The following is an 18870-nucleotide window of genomic DNA, read 5'->3' as shown; positions in this document are numbered from 1 at the left end:
GTAAACAGTGAAAATAGTTCTTAATTGCATCATACTTTAGGGGCTTGTATGCCAACACAATACAAAAATATTTGACTCTCCAGCCCCTCGACATTTAAAAATTCCGGGGACTTTTTGAACAGACCTAGTATGGCGCAAATTCTGCTTTTTGTCGAATCCACTGAGGTCGTCATCACTGAAGCTGATTTTCTTCTAAAATTGATCATCTACTTTTGATATTTCTTGCCACCATTCTGACGACGCTTGAAATGGTCAAGAGGCTTTAGTTCTTGATTCAATTGCACCTTTATGCATAAAATGTGTATCAACGACGAGCGCGAGAGGTGCAATTTTTGGACACGACGACGTGTTGAGCTCTTCTGCCAATCTATCAGCACCCTTTTGGTCAAATATTTGCAGAATTTTTCCGATTGCACTCACATTCCAACGAATAAAAAATATACATTTTGATTTGAACGCCCATTTTCATAATAAGCACAAATAAATTTAATTACAACTTGCTCGATTGCGAATCTTTCTATGATTCAAATTGAATTAATCAGAAATTGAGAAATGTCAAATAAAGTGAAGAAAAAGATTTGACATTTAGGTTTGGTTCACAGTCAACATCGGCCCTTAAAATTTAACCACCCTTTAATTGTTTTTTTAAGAGTTCTGGACCAAAATAGAACTTTAAAAGTTAAAAAATGTGTATTTTTCTGTTAAGTACGTTTAAGGCTTCAATGAATTTCAGATGTTTTTCATTAAAACAACGGTTTTAGAATTTTCAAGGCAAACAAGTACAAGCATTCTGAGTAAAAGACAGAGCACACAAATCAACAATCAATCATATTTGGTTTCACTAATCGAAGACAATTTTTAAAATCTGGAAAGCCGAATCAAACCGAACAGAGCTAAGTGTTCAAATGCGTTTCGAAAACATATTTTCAGTATATTGAATGTATCTTTTAAAAGAGTTAAGAGTTCTGAGCAATAAAGAAAATCATCTTTTATAATATTTTGTGAAATAAACAGACAGGAGAAGTTTACGTTGAAATTATAAATCATCATTTGTCAGTTTTAAAATGTGTTGACTGTCACATTGATAGATTTTTAAAGAGTTCTTTAGGTTCAGTTTGCTGAACAATTTATTTTGTACTTATCAGCCTAGCTTACCAACTTTATATCGATTTTGAATCCCAATTTGTTTAAAGCATTGTAAAGGGTATTCGTGCAACGTCTTTAAAACACTAAATTAATTTAACATTTGGAAAATTTCAATATGAACTGTCAAATTTCGAAAAGCAAATTGTTTACGTAAATTGGATAAAATTATCAGAGTATATTTTAATGGATTATCTGCCATATTTGTTTGCATAAACTTATCCACACGTCATTCAATATCACTTTCGAAACAATATATGTTCATATGATGTAAGTATCTCCAAACGTCAACTGAATATTAAAAATCGGGATCAGTTAGAATTAAAACGCATTCAAAATTAACTCCGAAATTTGAACACGCCATATCTGTCATCTGTCTTTTTTTTAAAGAAAGTTCCCAACGAATCATTTGAAATAGTGTGAAATAAAGAAAAAAAAATTTAAATGAATATTTCGTTAATATTTTACACAAAAAGATTGAATAAACAATGTAACATCAAAATCGAATGCATTATTAACAAAAAGTTGAAAAGATTAAAAAATGTATAAAATCCAATCTACCTGTTCACCAATTTGGCGATAAACATACATAAATACATACTTGAAAATAGCCCGAAACTAAGTTATTATCTTAAACATTTAAACTAAAATTTTAATTTCTTATTTGATTTTAGAAAAAGATTATTAAAATAAATTATAATCGAGCCCATTTAACAATTGGCCCAAAGCTATTCCATAGAACCATTTAAAATTTAGACGAGGGTCAATTGATGATATAACCTTTCAAAAGTCTTTCAATTTCAATCATTCAGTTTGACATTTATAAGACTAGTTGACATTAGTTTGTTGGTTTTGTTAACGGTTTTCGTGTTGTAAAATGTTTTATTTATTTATTCAATTTTGTTTTGTTTGTTTGTAAAAAGAAACGCGTAAGGTGGGCTTTCTTGAAAAATTATCGTATTATAATCAATTCGTACAAAAGGAATGAATGATCCATCCATCCAAAGGTATTTGCAGAACATCTGACGTTTAAAAAAAATCTAAATCTAAATCAAGATATTTATTTGACACAACAGAATGGCATTCCCTAAAGAAAGAAGATTTTGACGTTTCTATTATGTGAGTGGCGTATAGAATTTCAACTAAATTCCAAACCAAAAACAGCATAAATTAGATAAATGTCAATAAGGGAGTGTGTAGGTACAATGGATAAAATAGAAGATTATAGATCAATTTCTTTAAAGTCTTGGAAAATGCATAGATACATACTCCATCTATCTTCTCATATGGAAAAGAATAAATTCAATGACATTATGTGTATCTTACGTTAAAACGATAAAGATTTGTAGGTTATGTTTATTATTGACTTTAAAGATTTTCATTCGTACGACAAATTGAATATTGTAATATACATTCATAGAATTGAAAACCCGCATCGATATGTCAATTGATTTCGTTCTTTTCCATTGAATTATGGATAGAAAACTAAAGAACTAAAAAAACTAAAATCAAAAGTCAAACCAATAATCTATTGTGATAAACTGACAAATTGATTTTTTCTTTATGTTTGTTTCTTTCATTCACAATATCAAAAGTCTAATCGAAATCAGTGAAATATTTATAGATCCGATTTTAAAATTAAAAAAGTTTTCATTCAATATGAGGTTCAAAACGTAGATACTCGTATAATAAGAAAACAGGAAATACGGTATTCAGATGGTTCAATGATTTGTATCTTCTTTCGTGTGGTGGGAATTTTTTGGTTTTGCGTTTTTCTTAATGAAGATGTGAGCTACTGAATTTGTCTATTTTTATAACTTTACACAGCTTTAGAATATAAGAATAGAAAGGGTCAAAATACTTGAGGAAATCATTATGAGTTTTATTTAATTTTATGCAAAAGTATGGTAACAATTATCATAATTTATAAACCATGATTATTCATATTTTTGGGCTGAGATACCGGTTTGTCATTATATTTAAGTAGTTAAGAATATTCATTTTGGAAATTGAAAATGATAATTATTAAATTGGACTTGGCACTTTCATTCAACTTTTGGGAAGGAAACCAAAAAGCTGAAGGGGCTATGAGGAAAATGGGAACCAAATGAACAGGCACGAAAACAAATCAGTTTGGTATCAGGTGAAGATGTGAATATTGACAGAGATGTTAATATATGTACCTGCTGATGGGACTTTGAGTTTATTGATTCCCAAATCTTGTTTAACCAACATTAAGAGTCGTTAATTATTTAACTGCGTCAATTTTAAAAGCATGAAATCAATTCACAGAAATTACTGGAGTTTTGAAGACAGGACTTCCACTTAAAATTTCACAAATTAAGTTTAAATTGTAATACAATGTAATTGAGTATTACATTCTAAATCCTCAAGTACTTCAACATTTTGTTTCATACTTAATATTAGGGTACATAATCATGGGGGGAATTGAAAGGACATTGAAACTTGGAACTTATAAGTACTTGGTATTAATTTTGTTTCTGAAAGGAAAATTAATTTAATTCAATTCAAGTACCAGTGCTTCGAGTACTCCCTAATTTTCAGAATGTGGCTTATAAAATACATTGCAAAATAAATAAGATTCCGTAAAATGTTGTGAATAACCAAATAACTTAAATTATTTCAAGGTTATATCTTTAAATCCTATCTTAATATAAATAAATTACGTGTCACGTTATTTGTCCGCGATGGGCTCCTAAACTTCTTAACTGATTTCAATCAAATTTGTACACCGTGTGCAGTTTGATCCAATGTAAAAGATAGGACAGCTTACATCTCAATTCATGATCACAATGGCGACATCTGTCGACTGAATTGAGTAAGTATTCAATAGATGGCGCTATGTCTTCAATTTGGCGTGATATAGGACATTAGACAAGGATATGCCAAACAGAGAGTATCGTTTCACAATTCGAACACTGCTCAGGATCTTCAGCTTTATAGTAATGTTGAGTGTTAAAAATAGCTTTTCTAACTCTTTAAGACCCATGAGGATACCAAGATTATCGGTTACAATGGGCGATCGATTAGAGTATTTTTGGGCTACAGATATGCCTTTATAAATTGTTGTTAACTCTGCAATGTAGCTGTTCGCTGATTCTGCATCCTAATCGGTTTTGTAGTGCTTATGACATCTTCAGCAGCCTTGAAGAGGGGATGGACTGAATCTGTAAGTGTTTTGGTGATAAGGTTAATTGCTCTTTTTTTTTCCAAAGCGTTTAAAAGATTAACAGTCTGCTTCTAATCTTAAGGCTTCTATTTTTGTGGCTTTTAAAGCTCCAGAGGCTGTTCGAAAACAATCGTTGATCGCTGAGTCAATATTGATAATATTTCTTAATCAGAGAATAAAGTTTTTGCAATTTGCAGTGCAGTTTAAAGATGTGGACCTTTTCGCTTTGAACAGATCATTTTGAAGGCCAATGCTTTCATTTACTTTCATGCTTTTTGTAGGACAAATGCAAAACGATCCAGAAAGAATTGCAAATACATTCGCAAAGAAGTGGCAAGCATACAGTTCAGATAGTTCCTATCGACCCAGTGTTATTGAAAATAAAAAAACTACAGTCTACAAGATCTTGTACCGCTCACAAACCATAGACCTTATACATTTCTAACAGAACGTGTTACGCGTACTGAACTAGAAATTACTCTTAAGATAGCCTAAGGAACTAGCCCAGCCGAGGACAGAATCACTTAAAAGATGGTAATAATCTTTTATCAAAGATTAAGGCGCAACAGTCCGTTGAGAACTAGGGTTTAGTGAGTTACAACTCTCAACCATTCCTGTGTGCGAGTACTGTTGACAAGAATGGAGGGGATCTACAGTTTTTAAATCAAACCTGAGAAAGCACTTTTCATGACCAGAATTACTCTTTGAAACTTTGTCAATTCCTCACAAGAGGCAGTACTCGTTAAAAAAAAAAAACCAAAGATGGCACAGGTTGGGATTGAGAACCCAACACCATAAGCACTAACCATAACGCCACGGGTTCCTATTTTATCCTGCTGTGAAATTTAAAACCACCTCAAATATTCAACGTTAAACGTTTGATCATCAAAAAGATCACCGGAAATATTTTTGAAGCCACCATTTTAACTTGAAAGCTTAAAGTAAAAGTAGTCATGTTGCCACAAATTCCAACAATACCGTCAAACCCTACATTATCATTCAGAAGGTTGCAGTTTTCAATTCGTTTAACCTATAAGCGGTTTCTAAAATTTGGAAAATAGTCCGAAATGCAAGTCACCTAATACGAACTCGGTGATAGCGGAACAAAATAGGTTGAGTTTTTGACGAAGTGACAATGAACGAATCGGGATCACACTTTTCTAAAGTCCAAATATTACACTTAAAATGGTTTCATTTAATATTTTCGATTTCCCAAAAAGGTCAGTAAGTCAGTTCTAACACTTGACTTCTTTGAAATACCAATTTTTTATTGCAGGGATATTCACGGCAAGTCCCATAAAATAACACACGAAATTTAAACTCCCAAATTGTTGTTAGGTTTTTAAAATTCTTTGCCTGTTTCTATGTAACATTGTGTGGCAAATAAAAGTAAATGTCGGACAGTATTGTAAATTATATTATTAGAAATCATAGGCCCCGTCTGGCCTTACGCTCTGTAGCTGTTATTAATTAATAACTGTCATCTGTCAGACAGTTTCTCTAAAAAAAGATTTTCTTACTTTTTTAAAAAGAAACTTAAACGAAAAATGTACGACTGTTAATGCAATAAAGTACGGTATTTCTAATGTTAAAGTTTAAATTCCCTTTCTAGTTTCACCTAAATGCTCATGTTCTCCTTTTGTATATGACACAACTTTTTATGATACCTGCAAGTTCGACTAACATGACAGATGACATATTCTTTTTCGGCCAAGATTTAAAGTGTCGCACAAGTTGACGACTCTTATGAAGCAAAGTTTAGTTTTTAATTTATGACTTGAACAAAAATTAGTCTTTTTCTTCAACTTTAAATTTGTTTCTCTGTCAAATTAAGTGACAAAAATTGTTTTGAAAGTCATAATTTAAATGTTGTATGAGTTACGATTATATGACCTAAAAATTCCTTTAATTTCAGCTAAGACTTGTTTGGCCTTTAATCTAAACCTAACCATGTCATAAAACTCCCAGTTACTTCATATTTTATTATATACTGTCACTTAACTTCACCACCTAAGGTCGCTTGACAAATTTTCCATCTTTCAAAATGAAATCTTACCTAAGTTGTTTTAATTTTTTGTAATAAAAAAATGTGCAGTATACAAAAAATAAAACTCCATTAAGCTAATTTTGATTAAATACTCTCCAAGTAGACCTCCAAATAAATTAATTTCGCAATGAAAAACCGTTATATAAAACAAGCTACGTTACACTTACAACACGCGCGGAAACAAATGCCCACTTGAAAAAATTAACTATACGCACATTTGGATTCAGTCCACGTTTTACGTTTATCCCAAAAGTCTAAGTAAGATAAAAGTTGAACTATTGGGGTGCCAAGACCTCAAGAGCTCGAGTTCTCTACAACTCTGCACAATTCACCATCAACATCACCATCACTATCCATCCTGGCTGAAAAAGATTACATAATCCTGGCGCGAATTCGAGCGAACTCTAACGCTAACGCATATCATGCACACGGACATTCGCGTATATAAACGTCATGTGCGTCGCGTTCCGTCCACGCAAGTTTGCAGTTTGTAGTCTGTAGCTTGCAACAAGAAATGTGTGCACTAACCAAAGCAAATTCCAGTTCTGTTCGAGGCAATTTAATTAGACTTGCTATTAGAGCGGACATTATATTTTAATTTGCTGAAATTATTTGTCATGTAACTACATTTTGTATTTTCGTTGTCGTCTCGTTTTTTTGCAATGTTAATTTTGTTGTTTGTCTCTTTTTTTTGTTTCTTTTATGTTTTGCGAACGAACAGGTATCAACGGCCGGCAACTTTGAGCTGGAACTACTAGAAATCTCGAACACAAACAGCCACCTGATGAGCGGCTATTGCTGTGGTGTTCCTTTAGAAATAAGAAGTACGAGAACAACAGGTGGGTACTTGACTTGGTTATTATACGTGCTGCTTCTTTGTAGTTAAAGTTGCTAAAGCTGAAGCTGATGTTGATGCTGCTTGGCTCTGCACAACTAGACCATTGCATTGGTTTTGTTTATATTTATAAGAGGTAACATAATTAACGAGATGGTTTACATTTTGCAGATTGTCCGCCATGTTCGACGGCGTTCCGGTTGTGTCTCAAGGAGTACCAGAGTTCGGCGCCAGAAAGCTTTACGGCCGGGTGTTCATTTGGCAACTCGAGTACGGGCATCCTTGGAGGCTCTAGTTTCGTGCTGAGTGATCCCGGAATCGGTGCTATTGTTCTGCCATTTACATTTCGCTGGACGGTAAGTCAATACAAACTATCTTTACATTTTATACCAACATACTTCCAAAACAAAATATTATGTGGTTGTAGGAGAGCAATATACTAAGTACTTGACATTACTGATTACATTTTTCTTAACGTCCGTCTGCGTCATCGTTATCGCTATCGCTTAGGAGAAAAACACGCTCCAAAAACCACAAATAAGCACGAGCTATCCAACAATCCAACACACTGTATTCTGTATGTGAGCAAGGTGGAACATATAGACTGTACATAAAGATTGTATACTATTGAGCTTCAGCTTGTTATTTTGGTTGGATGGAATGAATGTACACAAGGTCGAAGTAGCTTGGACGGATGTTAGAGATCTTATAGCGATTAGAAAAAAGTGTTAATTTTTGTTTAAGGAAACATAAATACCTCAAACGTGATATAGAAAATAGCTTTTAACCATTATGGTTATAGTAGGTGTAATGGCTTTTAAAGCTACCGTGCTTAATGGTCAATGGTTCATGTATAGAAAGATGTGGGCACCTCTATGTCTACCATATAATGAAAATGAAAAATACTCACGAGTGTGAGAAAACAAGTAATAAATTGTTGTTTAATTGTTATAGGCTATTTCTTTGTTGTTAATTTAGACATTTAAATTTATTTCCTTAGAAAAATGAAGAAAATGTTGTCATCAAGAGTCATTACTTATTTGGAAAGCCTATTTATTGTTGCCTGTTCTCTTTCGTATTCAATAAGAATTTAAAGGCTTTAAGATTGTTTGTTTAATTTAAAATATCAGTTGTGAGTTCACAGAATTTTCTGACAGTTTCATTTTAGATCTTTCGTTAAAATGCTTCCGTATTTAAAGTTTGAAGTTTCATCTCAGTTCTTCATATTTGACACCTTAAAAACGACAGGAAACTTATGATTACATGATGAAATGTCAAAATATGTCACTTTAAAAGAGTTTAATGTAAACACCGTCTAAAAAACACAATAAGTAACAGACTTTCACTTTGACATTTTGTTAGGACTGTTTGTTTTTACAACACAGAATGAACTGTCAAATATGTTAAGATTTAGAATTATATTTAAATGCAGAAAGCACACTAAAAAAAAGGCAAAATTTAACAGTTGTACGAGGTTTTCGACTGAAACGAACTCCACTTAATTGGAAAAATAAAAACCCCAATAAGTAAACGATTTTCATTTTGACATTAATTGTCAGAACAATTTCAAAATAGACGTGTTCGTTGATTAGACAATTCGAGTAATCTTCCATACTTACTGACTTACTTAAGGTAGCGCTACAGTACTGTGTAAACCGCCCAATAAACTTCTCCATCTGATGAGGGTCTTATATAGCGACACTTTGGTTCGAGAGAGGGCTTTACTACTCAATCACTTTCTAAGCTCAAAGAAATAGCAGTTTGCAAGAGTAATTCTTCGTTTGATCTCAGCGCTGGTATTGCTTTGCGTGTTCAAAGTGGAGCCTAGGTAGACAAAATCTTTAACTACTATCAAAGTTCGTCTGTAGATGGTTAGGTTCTGACCAAGACGTCATCGGTGTTATAGGTCCTTTCTTGAAGACAGCATGTTCTTTGTTTTGCCCTCATTATTTTACAAAAGACCCATTGAATTCATGCTGAGTTCTTGCGATTATGTCAAAGAATGTCGTCAGCATATGGGAGTAATCAGACAGACTTTTGAATGATAGTGCTTCTAGTGCTTTCAAGGATGATGTTAAGGAAAACGCATCACCTTGTCTAAAACCTTTTTTAACATCGAAAGGTTCTGTTGACTTGTTTCCAACCCTTATTAGGCAGTGTAAATTCTCCATATCATCCTGCAAAAATGGACAACTACAACAAGACTTAGTTCTAAATTGCTCGTCCCTGTAGATGCTGTCATATGCGGCCTTGAAATCGATGATTTGATGTTCTTGGGGTTTTCCCAGGATCTGCCGTAATGTGAATATTTGGTCGATTGTGGACTTCCCTGGTCTAAAACCACACAAATAAGGACCTATCAGATTGTTGACGATATTAAGAAGACTGATTCTTCTATAGTTGGTGCAGTTTAGAGGGTCTCATTTTTTTAGAATCTGGCAATCAATATTGAGGTTTCATTCATCGGGAACGCTTTCTAACCAAGATATATCCAGCTGCTTTGAAGAGCCTGGCATTAAAACCATCTGCACCGGCGGCTTCAATGGCAAAACGGGAAGACGGGTTTGTTGGTGTTCATCATCTATGTTGAACGGATAATCCTGTCCGACAGCGGAATTTGGTTGGTCGTCGCCGTTATACAGTCTGCATTCCTTCCATATCTTCAGCATTGACTGCGGTTCCACTATGATGTTTCCACTTTCGTCTTTGCAGCCTTCAGTGCGAGGTTTATGTTCTTGTGAATTTCATTTCACTTCTTCATAAAACTTTTGAACTTCATTACTACTTTTAAACCTCTCAACATTTTCGACCGCACGCTTGTCATGCTCTCTCTCTTTTTCCTTCTGAGAAGTCGGTGTTCATATCTCTTTTTTTTGCAGCTTGGCATTGTTGTCACTGGTTCTCTATACATTGTGTTGACGACAGAGAACTTCTAAAGAGGTTATTTATGACTCGATCGGAGAGAGATATCTTGCATTGTATATTTTCCCAGTTTCTCCCTGTTTTGCCTTGAAACCAAAAGTGCTACCTTAGACAAAACGAGGTAGTTATCCGAATCGATGTTAGTTTCCTTGAAAGTTCAGACATCCATGATTTTAAAAACGTGTGTCTAGCGTTCATCGCAATATAATCAACCTGGTTGAAGATAGATCGATCTGGAGAACTCCAAGTTCCTTTGTGGATGTTGAGGTGTGGAAAACTCGTTTCCACACTCAGTTAAGAAATAAAGTTTAAGTGACTTAAAATTGTACCGTTTTTTTTTTAATTTTTAATAGTTTTTTATTAAATTGAAAAAAAAAACAATCTATTTCGAAGCAGAAAAAAAAAAAGAGAGATAGCAACAACTCTCTTTCTAAATCCCGATTCCGTCGAAAGTCTTTAAGTCAATGTTCAAAGAAATCCCCATTGATTGATGTTTATTTTTAAATTTATAATCGACCATGAAGTTAAACATAATAATGTCCCAATTCTCATAATAATTCCCTAAAGAAAACATAACGTCAATTAAACTGTGTGCTCCGTAACAAATTATCACTTTAGACCATCCCGCATAGAACTCTATACAATCCAATCCGTCCTACAAAAATAAAAAGAGAGTTGGTAATTTAGTGAAAATCAAAATAAACCAACTTTGTTGACGATATTATGACCGGCTTTGAGCTCCTCAAGAAAAAAGAAAGAGGTCATCAAGACCGCACATCTTTTTTGTGACTGGCCGTAGGAAAGATGTATCTATAGGTTATGGAACCTACCTATAGTGTTGTTAACCCCCTTGTTTTGTGTTTCCTCTTTGACGCGGGAATTATTATTATTAGGGGATAGTGTTGTTTATGATTTCATGGATTTGTTGTTTTGCAGTAAAGACCGTACAGGTAGCTAAGGTAGTTCTTTCATTGAATAAAGCAATAGTGTAACGTGAAACTCCACAAATATGTTATCCGTCCGAGGTTCCACAACATCATGTCCAAGTGTAGCAACACTTTCGGTGATTTCTGTTTACACAAAATGCGATTAAGGATTAGTTGCGCGCACCAAAAATAAAGTCAAAAACGCGGGGCTTTGGCCCAAGCGCAACCACAAAAAGCCCAACCAGCAGCTGCTATAATGCCACGTTGTCGTTGCGGTCGCCCTTCACCGTTTATGCCTGCTTGCTCAATTAAACAACAACTTGTGAGCAGCATGTTTTGGATCTTGTAGAAACACAACACTCTCGGTTGTATCATGGCTCAAAATCTCTTATATTAAATTCCATTGAGCTTCAACCAGAAAAAAATATTAACAAACAAAATGTAATAAAAGAAAAAATTCAGAAAAATAACAACAGCAAAAAAATTAAGTAAACTTGTGTAAGCCGAATTAATTACGTTAACCATTTAAACTCATTTCGTGGCATGAGCTCGCGTTCGCGTATCCAAAGCGATTTAAAAGCTGGGCCTGAACTGGACTTAAAGCCTCTTGATTCAGTGTTACTAATACACTCTTCAGTGAGTGATTTGAAGAAGTTTATGTGCGACTGCAAGTCCGAGCTGTGATGGCCCGGCCTGGCCGCTGAAACCATAACCATCATCTCGAGCTGATGGCTATAAGGCTTGGGACTTATAATTCCATTTTTTATATTTACTATACCAGATTGCCTTTTAAGGAAATAAGAGTGATAGTCTTTTGTAGTATAGGGAGCTTGCGTTGCCAAACTATTAAACTGCAAATGATTAACAAAAAATTGATGTTCAATCCGCAGTCCTTAAAGAACTCTCCCAACATTTGATTCAAAGTGGAATTTTGGCAACCCCTGAAAGCTTGATTAAAGACTACAAATTTTAAAAGATTTGACGCTCAACCATAAGAAATAATCAAATCTTTGCCAAAAAATTAGTATTAACCGCCATTTTGTGAAGCGAAATATTGGCAATCCTTGTAAGAAAAACATTTGACAGGTGACATTTCAGGGTTTATAAAAATTAAGCATATTTAGAGACTTCAAATCTTTAACGGTTTGTTGTTCAATCACTAATATTTGAATGATTGTTCCAAAATTTGAATGTATGGCCATCTTTGAAATGAAATGTGCGCAACACTTTAAAATATTTGACAGTTAACTTTTTAGGGTTGGTTAAAATTATTCATGTTTTTACTTGTGCCAAAATGGAACAACCTTACCTGTTGAACTATACAAGATCTATGGTTGGTCTTGAGTTGGTTCAAAAAGTTTGTTTCCTTTGAAATTTTTCATCTTCGTTTTGTTTTCCTCAGTTTGGTGGTGCTGCCGTGGTTTTGCTCTTGCTGGACTTCTACACAAGATCCAAGTGCTCGCTTGTGGCTGGTGGCTGATGGCTGATATGGTTATGGCTTTGGCTTGGCTAGCTATAGTGATGATGTTGATGATGATGGCTGGCTGGCTAGGTAGCTAGCGCTGTTTGGGGCCTGGGCAAACAACCTGTAAGCCACATCACAGACAACCTGTTTCGTGGGAACATTGCCTTCATAATGGAACCTGTTAAATGAATGAAATGCTATTTCGTGTCGGAATAATCTTTAGGAAATGAAGTGAACCAAAAAATGATAGAACAGTTGGATGTAAGCTACATTCCATATTGGTACATTTATATAAAGTGGAGTGGACTTTATATATGCAACACTATTGGAGAACAAGAAAAATGGCCAAAAAATTAACAATAAAAATAAAACCCAAAGGGAAAGCTCGATTGTAAGAAAAAGAGTATATTTGAACCTGGAACACTATGAGTTTGTTTTTGGTTTATTTTGTTTGGAGTCAACACACATCACACTGCTGGAGATTCGCTCGAATTTTGTCGAAATTCAGAACTCATGCGAAACGAAGTTAGCTTAGTTACAGGTTCAGATATACCCAGGTACAGGTACAGGTACAGAGGCTTCCTTCATTTCTGAGAAATTTATTTCAGCAGTTTTATATTCCGCATATGAATCCAGCAGTGCAGAAGAAAAATATCAAAAAATTATTATTTTATGAAGAGGTGAAAATATGAAATTAATGGTTGGCTGGTTCAAAACTCCAACCAACAAACAGCCAGAGACGCAAACGACGACGGTGTTAGCTGAATATAACGTACAACACAAGTCTATCGCCTTAGAGCCGAGGAGAGAAAAAAAAATTAAGGTTTGGCTGCATTACCGCGCCGCCGTGCCACAGCCGGCCGATTTGGTTTACGAGCTGTCTCCACCAGACAGATTGAGGCCAATTTTGCAGACATTTTAGTGCATTAGGTGCGAACTTGATTTTTGAGTTAATTTTATTTTATTTTAAACAATATTTCAACAAAAGTTGCAGCGGTAACTTGTTCTGTTTTTGACTATACCAACACCGAAATGAAGTATAGAAAGGTGGTAATAAATCAAAAGCGTTCTATTTTTTTGATTTTGTCTTCATTATAAACTTCTTGTCGGGGTTTGGAACGTTATGGAGCGATGAACGGTTGTGAGGAATTTTAATGAAAATCGTTTGTGAATTCGAAAACCAGTGTGAGCCTACATATAAGTATATTGGAACTAAGGGTGTAACTTAGCTAAATTAGCTTCGTTTTTGCGAGCCTTAGGAAGGTATCATTAATCGTGAAACTAGATTTGGAGCTAAACGAATAATTAAGGTGTGGAAGCTTGTATTTTATTTAATAAATATACGCACATTCGTTGATTTTACTTAACAAAGTGCCTCTGAATTATTTTATAAGCAACGTGCTTGAAGCTGGCATAAGGCTGACAAAATATTTTCCATTTGTTTTGTCATCGTTTTTATTGATGGCTTGTTTTAAATTTAAAACTGCAATTAGCTGACTTTTAATCCAACCCTTAGCTCTATATGTTTTAGTTAAAAGATTCATAAGACACATTTACGTTGGTTGTATTTTTATGGTCATAGATATTTTACAAATAAACCACACAACGTTTATTAGAATTACCAAAACTTTGGCTCTATTCTCGCACAAATGAAAGTTAATGCTCAAAAGTAATTAATGTCGTATACCTTCCGGGCTTTATGAATTCCAAAATCCAAACATTTTTCTCTAAAAATATAGATAAATTCAATGATGACCTATGACGCTTCTTACAGTGATTTCAGCAGGTTGTCAGTAAGTCTCAAAAGATTTACGGCGCCTTAATTGACAATAGTAATTGGTTAAGGTCCCTAAAGTCGAAATAAAAGATTTTTAGAAACATGGTTGTGCGTGCGTGTGGTATGTTCGTTTGTACGCTACGTTCGTACGTTCGCGACGTTTTTTTGTTGGCTATAGCTCAAGACTCAGAAAAAATCGAATTGAATTTAAGACAAAACAAATTAATAAAAGTTGGTAAAAATTGATTTTCGACTCAAATATCTTTCAAAACTTTGAGATATTGGCTTTAAACTTCTTTTATCTTTTTAAATATATTGTTGTCTTCATTCAGTAAAATTTTTAGAAAATTCTAATTGACAGTTTTTTTTCTTACAAAAAATAAAAACTAACAAAAAAACAATACTAAAACTTTTAAACATTTACTTACGACTCAAATAGCTTTTCAAAAATTAAAGATTAGATTTTTTTTATTAAAATCCAACAGTCCGTTTTTTCATATAAAAAAATAAAATCTACAAGAAATAGTACGAACATTTGGTAAAAATTGATGTTAGGTTCTTGATAACTCTCAAATTAATTTCATTCATTCAATTCGTAAAAATTTCAGAAGTGCTACTAAAATTGGTAAACATTTTTTTACGACTAAAAATTTATTTAACTTAACTTTTTTTTCTGAAAAATATTGTTAATAATTGTAAAAGTTTTAAGAATAGTTCTACTAACAACTTTTTTAACCCAACCCAAAAACCTACAAATTTGTAAGCAAGATAAATAGACAAACGGGATTGGAAGTTATCAGTTTGGGTCGCATCCCAGCTTCTTTTTTGCTTAGGGCTTCAGACCCATTATGTTGGTAAATGTTCCCTAGTGGGAATATGTCCTTAGTTGCAGCTACGCGTCATCGTAAGTCGTACTCGGTGATGTATCACTAAAGATCTTTCCAAATTTCCTCGAATTCTCTTCGATCCCACGCCTTCAGTAGAAATATTGGAAACTCTCTACTCTTTGTTGAGTAATGTTTATTAGACAGGTACCGAAGCTGAGCCTTTAAGTTTTTTCCCGTTTTGATTTTCAGTTCCACGATTTATCCTTCTTCTTCCACACTAGACAGACATCTTCTAAGTGGTCTAGATGCTTTAGAGTTCCACTCACCCGAGCTGATTAAGATCAGAGTTTCTATCACCAGCTTCAAGACGAAGGCGGAAGCTCATCTATTAAGGAGCATGCTCCAACTCATAACCAAAATCAGGTCGGAACAAAGAATGATGGACGAGTTTAAGTGGGCGCCTTTTTCTGCGCCAACAGCAGAGGTCTCAGCCTTTTGAACATCGCCTACAAGATCATGTCTAGCGTATTATGTGAACGCCTAAAGCCATTCACAGATGAACTCATTACCCATTATCAGTGTGGCACCAGATCCCGGAGTAGACCTTTGAATATAACTTCGATTCGCATCATCTATTCACCGATTTCAAAGCAGCCTGTTGACACAACAAGAACGAACTAAACTCTGCTATGATGAGTTTTGGTATTCCTGCCAAACTGATACGACTTACCAGAATGACGTTGGAGAATTCTTTTAACTGCGTCAAAATAGGTAGTGACTTAACCGAAAACTTCGAAACCACCAGACGACTTCGACAAGGCGATGTTCTGTCATGTAGCTGCTACAATTTTTTTCTCGAGAGAGTGATGCGAAACACCAATAGCACCATCTTTCAAAAATCCACACAATATCTTGGGTATGCAGATGACTTTATGCGAAGAACCAAACGAGCAGTTACGGATGCGTTTTCCGGTATCGAGTTTGAAGTCAACAAAATAGGTCTTGTGATTAACGAGGATGAAAGGACAAATTTACTGTCAACGAATAGAGTCGTTTCCCAACTTATACTCGGCCATTGATAGGTTAATCCACTTACTTATTTACTAACTTAAGGTTGTGCTACAGACCGGGGCGGACCTGAACCGCAACCCACATGCGTCTCCAGCTAGCTCGGTCCCTACCTAGCTGTCTCTAGTTTCGCACGCCAAGTTGGTTGAGGTCTTCATCCAACTGAGTGCACCACCTGAGCCGCGGTCTTCCTCTGCTGCGCCGTCCCTCGGGATTGGATTCGAAGACCTTCCGGGCTGGAGCTTTTATGTACATTCGCTCTACATGACCCATCCATCTAAGCCGTTGGAACTAGGTCAGAGTTGCTATAAAGTCCGTACAATTCGTCGTTATATCTTCTCCTCCATTCTCCATCTATGCGTACGGAACCAAAAATCACCCGAAGAATTTTTTTCGAAGCATCCTAAGACGTTCTCATCTTTCTTTTACCAGTCCAGGCCTCAGCGCCATAAATGAGAACCGGGATTATGAGTGTCTTATAGCTGGTGATTTTAGATGCTCGAGAGAGGGCTTTACTTCTTACTTTGGTTTATCCACTTCGAGGTGGTAAATGAATTTATCTATCTGGATACTGCTGTTAACTCTACAAATGCCATCAGCTTTGATATCAGACGTAGAATCACTCCTGCTAATGGCTGTTTCTTTGGCCTTTAAACAATTGAGAAAAATGACCCTATCGCGAAGAATCAAAGAGAAACTGTTCAAAAACTTGATAATCCTATCTTGCTGTATAGTGCAGAAGCATGGACTCTTTCCCAGGTAGATGAAAAATCCCTTGACATATTCGATAAGAATGTTTTACGTACGATATTTGTACCGGTTTGTGTCGTCAGGCCAATGATCATCGAAGCTCCAGCCCGTAGGACCTTTAACGCGAAGAATGAGGGAACAAGAAGCAGAGTCAAACCTCATCTCCGGTGCAGTGATCAAGTTGAGGCCAACAAACCCTGGTTTGGTATTTGATATTGGAGACAGGGATCTACAGATCGAGTTAGCTGGCGGGATCTATAACTTAAGGCCCAGGTGTATGACGTCTAAAAAACACCCTTATTAGATTCAATTGATCTTAGCTGTGCCATTCGAAATTGTTTGCTTCCTAAAGTTTTCTAAATCGGCTGAAAGGAAATATATTTTCAAATTTTCGAATAATTACAAAAATATGGATTCTACTCTGCTCAAATTCTAAAAATTTAAGTGAAACGGATTTATAAGATGAAGACATAATCTTATTAATCCTGTTTTTCTTCTACTCCTTCAAAATTTAACACAAGGCTTCTTATTAGTTCTTGACATTTCAAGCTAAAATAAAATTCACTGAAAAGGTTAAATTTCTTTTGGGAGGTCCAATCAAATTGACATTTAACGAACACCACCAACAGTTAACATCCGTTGATGCCTTGAAATGATTTGTTTCCACAACAAAATTCCACAACAGATCCAATCCTTTTGTGACCGTTTGGCGTCGTATTTTATCCGCGTGTGATCAAAAATGTATCTCACGTATTTTCTCTTGAAATATATATATTTTTATTTATTGGCACAAATTACAAAAACAAAAAAAAAAGATAAGCAAATGATATTCGAAACCACCTTAAACTGTTTCAATTAGCATAATTCCTTCATCAAAAAGTCATATATCTTCATTTACTTTTAAGACCTCCTGAACCAATTATATTCCTACCAACGAAATGTGATATCATTTTTTTGTCTTCAATTTAGTACGGCTCTGGCTCTCATGATGAAGAAAGGATGTGATATGGATCACATTTTGTATAAAATAAAATTTGCATAAAATATGCGAGGAATATACTTGTATCTATAGACGCAAGTACTTTCCATTTTCCATGACCTAGCCTAGAAAGAGCTTTGTATATCTACTCGGAGGTACTATTATAGTTATAGTTCTTGTCTTCTAAGACAATGGCTTGAACTATCTCAATCTTCAACTTCATCTTCCTACGCACATTGAGATTGTTCCAGCACATCAAAACCCGATGAATAGAAAAGAAGACAACAACTTGAAGATAGAAATCTTGACAAAGCATGTTTTATCCAGCTTGGATGTTGATGTGGATGGTAGAAACTATCAGCAAGAAGTAGTTGTTGATATATATCCCCTTCCAACCCCCCTTCAACATTACTCTACCCCTTCTTCGAAATATCAAGATTGTTTGAATTCTGAATAAAGTATCTTCAAAAGGTTTGATTTTTGTATCTTTGATTTGTTTCTACGATGACACTTAACAGCAGGTACTTCACTTGTTACGCGCTCCTTCAAGGCAGCTACACATTGAACAAATCATGCAAACCAACAACAACAACAAAACAAAAAAGATGATTGGCATCCGGTGGACATGTCTTTTTGCTCCTTTTTCCTAAACTTGTTGTTGTTGAAGTGGCTTTCTCGGATCGAAGTATCTTTTGTTCTCATTCCTACGATTCATTGTTTCAAGAACTTGGATAACTCATACAGGTATTTATAATATATGGATGGATGGATGGATGGATGGCGCAATCGATGGTGAAGGTGGTATATAAGCAGTTCCTTATACCTATGCCTATCTATAGTAGGGGTTTCCACGATTTCGTAGTTGTAAGCGTAGTCTACATCTTTCCAAGAATAAAAACAGCAAATTTGTTCGAAACAGCAGTAGTGGAAGTTTAAAAAAA

General features: G+C 34.9%; 1 protein-coding gene across 1 annotated transcript in view; it reads left to right on the top strand.

Annotated features, from left to right (window-relative positions):
• Window positions 1–18870, top strand: part of LOC129939847 (protein serrate) — a 130943-nt gene that overhangs the window by 37013 nt on the left and 75060 nt on the right. The window contains exons 2-3 of the mRNA XM_056048015.1: window positions 7102–7219; window positions 7387–7571. Of these exons, the coding sequence (XP_055903990.1) occupies window positions 7102–7219; window positions 7387–7571 (303 nt within the window). The remainder of the gene's footprint in view (window positions 1–7101; window positions 7220–7386; window positions 7572–18870) is intronic.

Source organism: Eupeodes corollae, chromosome 1, assembly GCF_945859685.1.
Source record: "Eupeodes corollae chromosome 1, idEupCoro1.1, whole genome shotgun sequence".
In the NCBI taxonomy this organism is placed as follows: Eukaryota; Metazoa; Arthropoda; class Insecta; order Diptera; family Syrphidae; genus Eupeodes; species Eupeodes corollae.
Note: the sequence above shows the minus strand (reverse complement) of the source record. Positions and strands in the feature narration are given on the sequence as shown.